The following is a 12,525-nucleotide window of genomic DNA, read 5'->3' on the forward strand; positions in this document are numbered from 1 at the left end:
AAGTGTTTTTTTCATAATTTATTTACACTTTTACTAAAAATTAGTTATAAAAATATTTTCATCAAAAATATTTTTAATCATTTTAAAAATACATTCAAACGGACTCTAAAAATTTCTCTTGCATGAGATTAAATACATATATTTTTTCACAGAAACGCACTCATAAAGTGTACGCGAGTTTTGTCTGAAGATTCGCATCGTTCTGTCAAGACCATCCATTTCCAGTCAAGAACCCAAGGGTAATATTCTTCCACCATAATTATGGGCAATCAATGATGGAACTGTCACGGCAAAAATGAAAAGGACTTTTAACAATTTTAATTAAATATGGCTTGTGTATTTGTATACGCAACAATGTGGATAGGACATAACTTGTGCAATAAGATATGGTGCAAATCACACCTGTGACGTCACGACTATTTTGTCACGGCTTACGACTCATTTGTTAATACAAAATTACAGCACAACCCGAAACAGCTCCGATTAAAGAAAATTAATGGATTGGAATCAGCTCGAACCGAACCAACCCTGATTTGAACCGATGATGACTTTAAATGGTCACATCAAGGTGTGTTTGATATTGTCGTTTAAATCGAGCTTCGTTTCGTAGACTTGGCACCTCCTGTGTGGGCTGTGACCCTGGGCCATGGGACAGACCTTGCACCACACAATATTCCAATGGGGTAAAAGAATCCCAATGGATTTCTGGAGCAGGTCCTACCTATTTTTACGCAGCTACAAACTAGAGTTTGGCAAACGAATTTTGGAACTGCAAGTCAGGATTAGTCCAAGCGGATTGGAAAAGGTGCGGGACGGGTTTAAATTTTTTAAGAATAAAAGAGGTGGGTCCAAAAATCAGAGAAAAAGAAGTCTTGGCCTAGATTTTTTCCTGCCTCTTTGGTGTTTGGTGATGACCGTCACCATCGTCTCCTCCCAAACCTTCCAATCGTTAACAACAAATAACACAATGTCTTTAGATACGCATGTGAGAATAGCCAAAAGATGCATCTACAGTTGAGTCGAATTCAATGTTTCCTAGGCTCATAACCAAATTAAAGGTTTAGAAAGCACCGTGGAAGAAGGTCAAAGTCACTACCAAATTTTCCATGAAAAATAAACAAATCGAAGGGTTCTTTAGGTATATGATATATCAAATCATCTGCTTGATACTCACGGTGGAACAAGGTTTCAAAGTCGCTGCCAAATTTTCCTAAAAAATAAACAAATACGAGGGTACTTTAGGTATATATAGCTTGTTTGAAAGTGCTTTTAAAATGATTGAAAATGTTTTTAGTGAAAATATTTTTAAAATCAATCCTTAGTAAAAATTCAAGTGGATCATGAAAAACACTTTTAAGTGTTCCTACAAGAAGTATATATCTAGTGATGTTTTCCAAAAGGATAACGTTAGAAAGACTAAATTTGCAAACTAAATGATATTTCACATGTTTATACCATATTTAGGGCCTCGTATAAATACTCAGAGGACTTAAATGTAATTATGTAATAAATGAATGAGCAAATATGTAATAAGTGAAGAGTCCTTATTCTATGAAAGGACCCCTCACCCTCACAATTCGAGAAGCCCAATTCCTAAGGCTCATCACCCTCTCAACGCTCTCACTCTCAGAGCTCTCTCTCCCTCAGATAAATACATAATCAGTGTGGACGTAGCCCAAACCTTGGGGTGAACCACGATACATTTTGTGTTATTTACATTACTTGTAGATTCACGGTCGGATTTACATTGTACCAAGATCTCCGATTTTGTGCATCAACATCACCAATATGAATAAGCACGTTTATCAACGTTTAAATGATAAACAAATCATCAACCTCCATATCCTTTCGTTTTCAATAACGTATTTACAAATTTAGTCTCCCTAACATTACCCTTTTCAAAAATACTTAAATGCTTTTATACTCAAAATCAATTTCACAAAAGACTTTCAAATGGTTTTAAAGAGATGGATTGGCTTCAAAGAGATGGAATCCTGTTATTAGAGCTTGATAGATTACTGAGACCTGGAGGGTATTTTGTGTATACTTCTCCTGAAGCATATGCATTTGATCCAAAAAATAGGAGGATCTGGAATGCTATGTCTAATCTTCTGAAAAGAATGTGCTGGAGAGTTGTAGCGAAGAAAGATGGGCCAAGCCCCTGACTAATAGTTGGTATCTGTGGCGAAAAAATGGTACTTTCATGAGAAAATTTTGTAGATGAATGAATATTTTCAATCTGGATATTTATTAGATATTAGAAATTATAAGTCTATTCACGAAAGTCTAAGTCAATGCCACGTAAAATATTTGTTAAGACATATTTAGGGAACTGTTATTAGCACTCCAAAAATCTCATTATACATTCCGCACAAGTGTATTTTTCTTTCTAATTATAGAATGTTTTGAATGTCAAATAAGATTTTTAGTGTACTCATAATAATTTTCTATATTTATATACATTTTATTTTAGTTTGGAAGTTGACTTCCTTTTTTCCCTTTCTTTATCAAGTTGGGAGTATCACTAACTGTTACCCTATGCAACTAGTTGTTTATTTGTGTTGAATAATCAAATTACAAAACTTGTATAAAAAAAATGCATTAATCTAAAGTTAGCGTACAAGATGGTCAATTCACGAGAACGACTAACAAAACAAAATTACCGTCACCATAATGTTCCAATTCACTAAGACAAGATCATACGTAAAACCCTCTTTACATGTTAGCGGCCCCGAATGCTGCAACCACGGCAACCTATTCTCTAAAAAGTCGCTCTCGCGTGTGATTAAATACATACATTTTTTTTCAAATAAAAGCACTCATAAAGTGGATGCGAGCATTGTCTAAAGATTCGCATCCATTTCCAGTCAAGAACCCAAAGGGAATTCTCTTCCACCATATTTCTGTGCATCAATGATGGAACTGTCACGGCAAAAATGAAGAGCACTTTTAATATTTTTAATTAAATATGGCTTGTGTATTTGTATACGCAACAATGCGGATCGGATAAGATATGGTGCAAAACACACATGTGACGTCACGACTATTTTGTCACGGTATTCGACTCATTTGTTTAAACAAAAAATACAACATGGTCCGAACGAGCCTCGATTAAAGAGAATTAATGGACTGGAATCAACCCGAACCGAACCAGTCCCGATTGGAACCGATGGTGACTTTAAACGGTCACAGCAAGGTGTGTTTGACATTGTCGTTTAAAAGCTTCGTGTAGTAGACTTGGCACATCTTATGAGCTGTGACCCTGGGACATGGGACGGGCCTTGCACCACAACATTCTAATAGGGTAAAAGAATCCCAAAGGATTTCTGGAGCAGGCCCTACCTATGTATACGCGACTACAAACTAGAGTTTGGCAAACAAATATTGAACCTGCGAGTCGGGATGGGTCCAAGCGGATTGGAAAAGGCGGGTTTAATTTTTTTAAAAATAAACGGGATGGGTCCAAATAAAAAAATAAATAAATAAAAGGGTCTTGGCCCGAATATTTTCTCCCTCTCTGGCGTCTGGCGATGATTGTCACCATCGTCTCCTCCCAAACCTTCCAATTGTTAACAACAAATAACGCAACGTCTTTAGATACGCATGTGAGAATGAACAAAAATGCATCAACAGTTGAGTCAAATTCAATGCTTCCTAAGCTCATAACCAAATTAAAAGTTTAAAAGCATGGCGAAAGAAGGTTCAAAGTCATTGCCAAAATTTCCTTAAAAAATACACAAATTGAAGGATACTTTAGGTATATCAAGTCATCTGCTTGATACTCACGGTGGAACAAGGTTTCAAAGTCGCTGCCAAATTTTCCTAAAAAATAAACAAATAGGAGATTTGTGATTTACAGTTTTCAGAGTTGATACATGTCTTGATAGAAACCTTATCTACCAACTACGATTGAAGCCAAATTTGATGTTTAGGGAGCACTAATTATAAAAATCTCATTTTACACTCCATAAGTGTATTTTTCTTTCTAATTATAGAAAGTTCAGAGTGCCAAATGAGATTTTTGAAATGCTAATAACAATTTTCTATATTTACATACATTTTATTTTAGTTTAGAAGTCGACTTCTTTTTTTTCTTCTTTCTTTATCAAGTTGGAAGTATCACTCACTGTGACCTTGTGCAACTAGTTGTTGATTCGTTTTGAATAATCAAATTACTAAGTTTGTATAATAAAAAAATGCGTTAATCTAAAGTTAGCATACAAGGTGGTCAATTCACGAAAACGACTAACAAAAAAAAAAAAAAAAACTCACTGCCACCATAATGTTCCAATTCACTACAAGATCATGTGTAAAACCCTCTTTACATGTTAGCGGCCCCGAATGCTGCTACCACGGCAGCAACCTATGCTCTAAAAAGTCTCTCTCGCGTGTGATTAAATACATATATTTTTTTCAAATAAAAGCACTCATAAAGTGGACGCGAGCATTGTCTAATGATTCGCATCGTTCTGTCAAGACCATCCATTTCCAGTCAAGAACCCAAAGGGAATAATCTTCCACCATATTTCTGTGCAGCAATGATGGAACTGTCATGGCAAAAATGAGAAGGTCTTTTAATATTTTGAATTAAATATGACTTGTGTATTTGTATACGCAACAATGGGGATCGGACATAAGTTGTACAATAAGATATGGTGCAAATCACACCTGTGACGTCATGACTATTTTGTCATGGCTTTCGACTCATTTGTAAAAACAAAATTACATCACGGCCCGAACCAGCCCTGATTAAAGAGAATTAATGGATTAGAATCAGCCTGAAACGAACCAGCCTCGATTGAAACCGATGATGACTTTAAATGGTCACAGCGAGATGTGTTTGACATTGTTATTTAAAAGCTTCGTCTCGTAGACTTGGCACCTCATGTGGGCTGTGACTTTGGGCCATGGGACAGGGCCTTGCACCACACAACATTCCAATGGGATGAAAGAATCCCAATGGATTTCTGGCTCATATTTTTCCTCTCTCTCTCGCGTCTAGTGATAACCGTCACCATCGTCTCCTCCCAAACCTTCCAATCGTCAACAACAAATAACACAACGTCTTTAGACATGCATGTGAGAATAAATAAAAATGCATCAACAGTTGAGTCGAATTCAATGTTTCCTAAGCTCATAACCAAATTAAAAGTTTAAAAAGCACGGCGAAAGAAGGTTCAAAGTCATTGCCAAATTTTCCTTAAAAAATACACAAATCAAAGGGTATTTTAGGTATATCAAGTCATCTGCTTGAAACTCACTGTGGAACAAGGTTTCAAAGTCGCTGCCAAATTTTCCTAAAAAATAAACAAATAGGAGGGTACTTTAGGTATACAGAGCTCTTTTAGAAATGCTTTTAAAATGATTGAAAGTGTTATTGACGAAAATATTTTTAAAACCAATCCTTATTAAAAATTCAAGTTGATCATGAAAAACACTTTTAAGTGCTTATTGCAATAAACATATATCTAGTACTACTTTTCAAAAATACTTAAAGTATTTTTGAAAGTCAAAATCAATTTCACAAAAGACTTTCAATCGTTTTAAAAATACTTTCAAACGGGTGCTTGGTACTTACGTAGTCTCGACCGCACCTTAGTATCGCCATCCCTTTCTCTTCCCCCGCGAAAAGTGGGTAGCTAAAGCTGCTCTCACACCCTCACCCATGCTCCAGAAAAACTCAGTCGGATCCATCGGGTTTCACGGCTAGCCCGAACCCAAATAACGTACGGAAATGAAGCACAATGGCGAGCTCAGTTCTTTCCCCGCTGCAAACAAACTGCTGAAGTTCGCTATAATCGGTCTCATTGCCTGCCTGGGCTTGCTCTGTTTGTACTACGGGTGTTCTTTCGGGCCGGGCTAGCGGAGATCCGACGAAGAAGCTTCCGGCTCCGATGGACTCCACCCGCTTTTCGGTGGGTTCGTTTTCCATCGCGATTTGGATGATTTGCATGACGATCAGGAGCACAACTCTGAGATCCTTAAAACCTTGCCTGTATGTAACACAGTAATTAATGGTTTACTTATATTTGGTGATTAGTGTAATTGTTGCTAGTTAATCAAAGATTAATGCATACTTCAATCGCATCATTTGGGAAGAAGAAGTTGCACCCTTTTGTATAACGGATTGTTGTATCTGGATTTTGTTGAATGCTGTTATTCACAATCCATAAATGTTAAAACTTTTTGTTCCAGACTTAGTACATTGTGCTCGTTTTTGCTCAAGTTTATGGCGTTCTCGTGTTTTCGCAGATTTGTGATTTACAGTTTTGAGAGTTGATACCATGTCTTGATTGAAACCTTATCTACCAACTGCGATTGAAGCCGAATTTGACGTTTAGGGAGAACTAATTATACAAATCTCATCCTACAATTGTATTTTTTTCTTCTAATTATAGAAAGTTTGAAGTGTCAAATAAGATTTTTGAAGTGCTAATAACAGTTTTTTATATTTATATACATTTGATTTTAGTTTGGAAGTTGACTTCTGTTTTTCTTCTTTCTTTATCAAGTTAGGAGTATCACTGACTGTGATCCTGTGTAATTAGTTGTTGATTCGTTTTGAATAATCAAATTACAAAATTTGTATACAAAAAAATACGTTAATCTAAAGTTAATGTACAAGGTAGTCAATTCACAAGAACAACTAACAAAAAAAAAAAAAACTCACAACCACCATAATGTCCCAATTCACTAAGACAAGATCACGTGTAAAACCCTCTTTACATGTTAGCGGCCCCGAATGCTTGCTACCACGGCAACCTATTCTCTAAAAAGTCTCTCTCGCGAAAGTTGACTTCTGTTTTTCTTCTTTCTTTATTAAGTTGGGAGTATCACTGACTGTGATCCTGTGTAACTAGTTGTTGATTCGTTTTAAATAATCAAATTACAAAATTTGTATACAAAAAAATACGTTAATCTAAAGTTAACGTACAAGGTAGTCAATTCACGAGAACAACTAACAAAAAAAAACTCACAGCCACCATAATGTCCCAATTCACTAAGACTAGATCATGTTTAAAACCATCTTTACATGTTAGCGGCCCCGAATGCTTGCTACCACGGCAACCTATTCTCTAAAAAGTCTCTCTCGCGGAAGTTGACTTCTGTTTTTCTTCTTTCTTTATCAAGTTGGGAGTATCACTGACTGTGATCCTGTGTAATTAGTTATTGATTCGTTTTGAATAATCAAATTACAAAATTTGTATACAAAAAAATACGTTAATCTAAAGTTAATGTACAAGGTAGTCAATTCACGAGAACAACTAACAAAAAAAAAAACTCACAGCCACCATAATGTCCCAATTCACTAAGACAAGATCATGTGTAAAACCCTATTTACATGTTAGCGGCCCGGAATGCTTGCTACCACGGCAACCTATTCTCTAGAAAGTCTCTCTCGCGTGTGCTTAAATACATATGTTTTTTTCTTCAAATAAACGCAATCATAAAGTGGACGCGAGCGTTGTCTAAAGATTCGCATCGTTCTGTCAAGACCATCCATTTCCAGTCAAGAACCAAAAGGGAATACCCTTCCACCATATTTCTGTGCATCAATGATGGAACTGTCACGGCAAAAATGAAAAGATCTTTTAATAATTTGAATTAAATATGGCTTGTGTATATGTATACGCAACAATGGTGATCGGACATAAGTTGTGCAATAAGATATGGTGCAAATCACACCTGTAATATCACGACTATTTTGTCACAATTTTCGAGTCGACTCATTTGTTTAAACAAAATTACAACACGGCCCGAACCAACCCCGATTAAAGAGAATTAATGGATTAGAATCAGTCTGAACCAAACCAGCTTAAATCAAACCAGCCCGGATGGAACCGATGGTGACTTTAAACGATCACAACGAGATGTGTTCGACATTGTTATTTAAAAGCTTTGTCTCATAGACTTGGCATCTCCTGTGAGCTGTGACTCTGGGCCATGCGACGAGCCTTGCACCACACAACATTCCAATGGGGTGAAAGAATCCCAATGGATATATGGAGCATGCCTTACCTATTTGTACACAGCTACAAACTAGAGTTTAGCAAACGAACCCTGAACCCGCGAGTCGAGATGGGTCCGAGCGGATTGGAAAAGGCGGGTTTAATTTTTTTAAGAATTAAACAGGGTGGGTCAAAAAAAAAAAAGAAAAAAAAAAGGGTCTTGGCTCAAAATTTTCCTCACTCTCTAGCGTCTGGCGATGATCGTCACCATCGTCTCCTCCCAAACCTTCCAATCGTCAACAACAAATAACATAACGTCTTTAGACACACATGTGAGAATAAACAAAAATGCATCAACAGTTGAGTCAAATTCAATGTTTCCTAAGCTCATAACCAAATTAAAAGTTTAAAAAGCACGGCAAAAGAAGGTTCAAAGTCACTACCAAATTTTCCTTAAAAAATACACAAATCGAAGGGTACTTTAGGTATATCAAGTCATCTGCTTGATACTCACTGTGGAACAAGGTTTCAAAGTCGCTGCCAAATTTTCCTAAAAAATAAACAAATAGGAGGGTACTTTAGGTATATAAAGCTCGTTGAGAAGTACTTTTAAAATGATTAAAAGTGCTATTAATGAAAATATTTTTGAAACTAATTTTTAGTAAAAATTCAAGTGCATCCTGAAAATCACTTTTAAATGCTTCTTGCAAGAAGCATATAGCAAAACTTTCAATCATTTTAAAAATACATTCAAACGAGCTTCATTTGCTTGGTACTCACGTAGTCTCGACCGCACTATAGCATCGCCATCCCTTTCTCTCTCCCGCGAAAAGCGGGTAGCTAAAGCTGCTCTGACTTTCTCACCCAGGCTCCAGAAAAATTCGGTCGGATCCATCGGGCTTGACGGCTAGCCCGAGCCCGAAGAGAGTACGGAAATGAAGCACAATGGCCAGCTCAGTTCTTTCCCCGCTGCGAACAAGCTGCTGAAGTTCGCTATAATCGTTCTCATTGCCTGCCTGGGCTTGCTCTGTTTGTACTACGGGTGTTCTTTCGTGCCGGGCTCGCGGAGATCCGATGAAGAAGCTTCCGGCTCCGATGGACTCCACCCGCTTTTCGGTGGGTTCGTTCTCCATCGCGATTTGGATGATTTGCATGACGATCAGGAGCACAACTCTGAGATCCTTAAAAGCTTGCCTGTATGTAACACAGTAATTAATGGTTTACTTGTTTTGTTGATTAGTGTAACTGTTGCTAGTTAAGCAAAGATTAATGCATACTTCAATCGCATCATTTGGGGTTTTCATTTGGGAAGAAGAAGTTGCACCCTTTTGTATAACGGAGCTGTATCTGGATTTTGTTGAATGCTGTTATTCATAATCCATAAATGTTAAACTTTTTCTTCCAGAATTAGTACATTGTACTCGTTTTTGCTCAAGTTTATGGCGTTTTCGTGTTTTCGCAGATATGTGATTTACGGTTTTCAGAGTTGATACCATGTCTTGATAGAAACCTTATCTACCAACTGCGATTGAAGCCGAATTTGACGTTTAGGGAGCACTACGAGCGGCATTGCCCGGCTCCAGAGCGGCGTTATAATTGCTTGATACCGCCCCCGCTTGGTTATAAGGTTGGTTGTCATTGCTTCTGTATGAGTTTTACTTTGCTTGACTTCGCTTAGTGATGATTCCGACGAAACCATTTCTAGAATTTCAGATACCTATAAGATGGCCGGAAAGTAGAGATGAAGTGTGGAAGGCCAACATTCCCCACACCCATCTTGCACAAGTGAAATCTGATCAGAATTGGATGGTTGTGAATGGGGACAAGATCAGTTTTCCGGGTGGTGGGACGCATTTCCACGATGGAGCTGATAAGTACATTGTTGCTCTTTCCAGGGTACTTAAACACTGACTCAGTTCTGGATTCTTTTCTATCTTTATTCTGTAGTATAAAAGGAATAGTAAGTCGAAAAGAAAAACGAAAAATTCCAATTCGCTAATGGTATGCTTATTATGTGTAGATGCTTAAGTTTCCTGGTGATAAATTCAACAATGGAGGCAATATCCGGAATGTTCTCGATGTGGGCTGTGGAGTTGCGAGTTTTGGGGCATATCTTCTTTCGCACGACGTCATAGCCCTGTCTCTTGCTCCGAATGATGCACATGAGAATCAGATACAATTTGCTCTAGAGAGGGGGATTCCATCCACTCTTGGTATCTTGGGTATAAAAAGACTTACTTATCCAAGCGGATCATTTGAGCTGGCTCATTGCTCACGCTGTCGAATAGATTGGCTTCAAAGAGATGGAATCCTGTTATTAGAGCTTGATAGATTACTGAGACCCGGAGGGTATTTCGTGTATACTTCTCCTGAAGCATATGCACTTGATCCAGAAAATAGGAGGATCTGGAGTGCTATGTCTGATCTTCTGAAAAGAATGTGCTGGAGAGTTGTAGCGAAGAAAGAACCGAGTGTTGTATGGGCCAAGCCCCTGACCAATAGTTGTTACTTGAAGAGAGATTCTAGGACCCAGCCCCCTCTGTGTGATTCCAAGGATGACCCAGATGCAAGTTGGAACGTGAGCATGAAGGCGTGCATTACTCGATACTCTGGAAGTAAGTAGCATTGCTATACTTCCATTGTCAATTTTTTAGGCTTTCCACCTCCTAATCTTATGATTACTAAAAATTGCAAAACAGAGATGCACAAGGAAAGAGGAAGTGGACTAGCTCCTTGGCCACAAAGGCTTACAGCAGCACCACCTCGCCTGGAAGAAATTGGCGTCAGTCCTGAAGAATTCCATGAGGACACTGTAAGTTTCCTGAGTACAAGCTAACTGTTCACGTTGATGTTTGCCCAGTAAACTTTACTGTTCTATTTAATGAGAGACTGAAAAATCCATGTGATGCAGAACATTTGGCGCTTTAGAGTGATTGAGTACTGGAAGCAGATGAAGTCTGTCATACAGGAAAATTCAATTAGAAATGTCATGGATATGAACTCATACCTTGGTGGATTTGCTGCTGCCCTGAATGAAAAAGACGTCTGGGTAATGAATGTAGCTCCTGTCAATGTATCTGCCAGACTAAAGATCATCTACGATCGAGGATTAGTTGGAACTGTTCATGACTGGTATGCATTTTGATCTGATTATTCTCAGTAATTACAATTTATAATTTCTTGTCACATATTATTGGTCTGTTCAGAGAGTTGAATATTTTCGCTCACTGTGTTGTATAGGTGTGAAGCATTTTCGACATATCCACGTACATATGATCTTCTACATGCGTGGGAAGTATTCTCAGAGATTGCTGAACGGGGTTGCAATGCAGAAGATCTATTAATTGAAATGGATAGGATACTCAGACCAGATGGCTTGGTCATTATACGAGACAAACCTGCTGTTATAAACTATATTCGAAAGTTTCTGACTGCCTTGAAGTGGGATGGCTGGTTATCAGAAGTAGAACCGATGGTCGATGCTCTTTCCTCAAGCGACGAAAGAGTTTTGATTGCAAGAAAGAAGTTGTGGGACGAGGGGATTTCAGTAATGTGACTCTGCTTTGATTTTCAGGTATATGACCTAATTCATTTCACATTGATATGGATCTTCTAAACATTTTGCACTGAGAATTCCATACGTTTTGTTATTTCCTTGTTAATTTGTGCAAACTCTCACTTTGAGGAAATTTGACATTTGTTTTTTTCTTCTCGTCTTTCAAGATGTGCTAGATGCGGTATTGGTGCACGGCCTTGCCAGTCGAAGAGAATGTATTGAAAGAGTAGAGAGCCAAAGGAATGTCTTCAGTTACTGGTCGAGGCCATGATGCGCTGGCTGGTTTGGTACTGCTGTGCTTTGAAAAAAAATTGTTTTCGCTGTGCTGTGAGAATATACTCATTTTTGCTGTTTCACGTTTTCAGTTTTTTTTTTCATCCAAAATTGTGAAAATAAGCTGTTTTTAAGTGTTTACCAAACACTTTTTTGAGCTCAGCTTTTTTTTGATACCCACTTTTTATAAAAACACATCAATACCAAACTAGTACTTTGTTTCGTGAGATTGAGATGGTAGTGGTATACAGGGATAGAGATATAGATATAAAGGGCAACTCCAAACCAACAAGATTCCTTTGCGAGGGTCAAAGAGAATGTCTATCGTACGCACCCTTACCTAGCTTTGCACAGTTAAAAAATGTGCAAAGTTACGGTAGGAGAAAGGCGCAACAAAATTGAAGAAAAACTAGCATAATTAGGTGACTGTTTTGCATTGGGATATTATCTTATTTTTTACAATTAAATAGTAATTGGAAATTGATTATATGGTTTTGGACCTATTTTTTATGAATTTCGTACGATGCGAAAGAGTTGACAATGGTTGTTTGTCGTCCAATTTTCTACAAACTACTTACGAAAACTTTGACTTTTGGGTTACACGTAAGTTCTTTCTCGTATGTTTCATATTTTACTTGCTATTGAAACACCAAGGCAGCGGTATTATACAATTTTATATGGGCAAGTTAAAACACACGACAATGCTCTAATAGGCCCGTGATTCCGCCCACTTTTGAATTCCCGGTT

At 37.7% G+C, this 12,525-nt stretch overlaps 1 protein-coding gene across 2 annotated transcripts; it reads left to right on the plus strand.

The window, feature by feature from the left end:
- Positions 1 to 8,729: 8,729 nt before the first annotated feature.
- LOC103442201 (probable methyltransferase PMT9) lies at positions 8,730 to 12,281 on the plus strand. 2 transcript variants are annotated; one of them, XM_070827379.1, is made up of 9 exons: positions 8,876 to 9,086; positions 9,125 to 9,145; positions 9,412 to 9,576; positions 9,663 to 9,845; positions 9,970 to 10,564; positions 10,649 to 10,761; positions 10,861 to 11,081; positions 11,190 to 11,523; positions 11,673 to 12,281. In XM_070827379.1, exons 1-8 carry the CDS (start codon positions 9,024 to 9,026, stop codon positions 11,503 to 11,505), a joined length of 1,677 nt encoding a protein of 558 aa, XP_070683480.1. In that variant the 5' UTR covers positions 8,876 to 9,023; the 3' UTR covers positions 11,506 to 11,523; positions 11,673 to 12,281. The 2 variants fall into 2 exon arrangements, with proteins under 2 accessions (XP_008379190.2, XP_070683480.1); XM_008380968.4 differs by having other exon boundaries at positions 8,730 to 9,145.
- Positions 12,282 to 12,525: the final 244 nt, after the last annotated feature.

Source organism: Malus domestica, chromosome 09, assembly GCF_042453785.1.
Source record: "Malus domestica chromosome 09, GDT2T_hap1".
Classification (NCBI taxonomy): domain Eukaryota; kingdom Viridiplantae; phylum Streptophyta; class Magnoliopsida; order Rosales; family Rosaceae; genus Malus; species Malus domestica.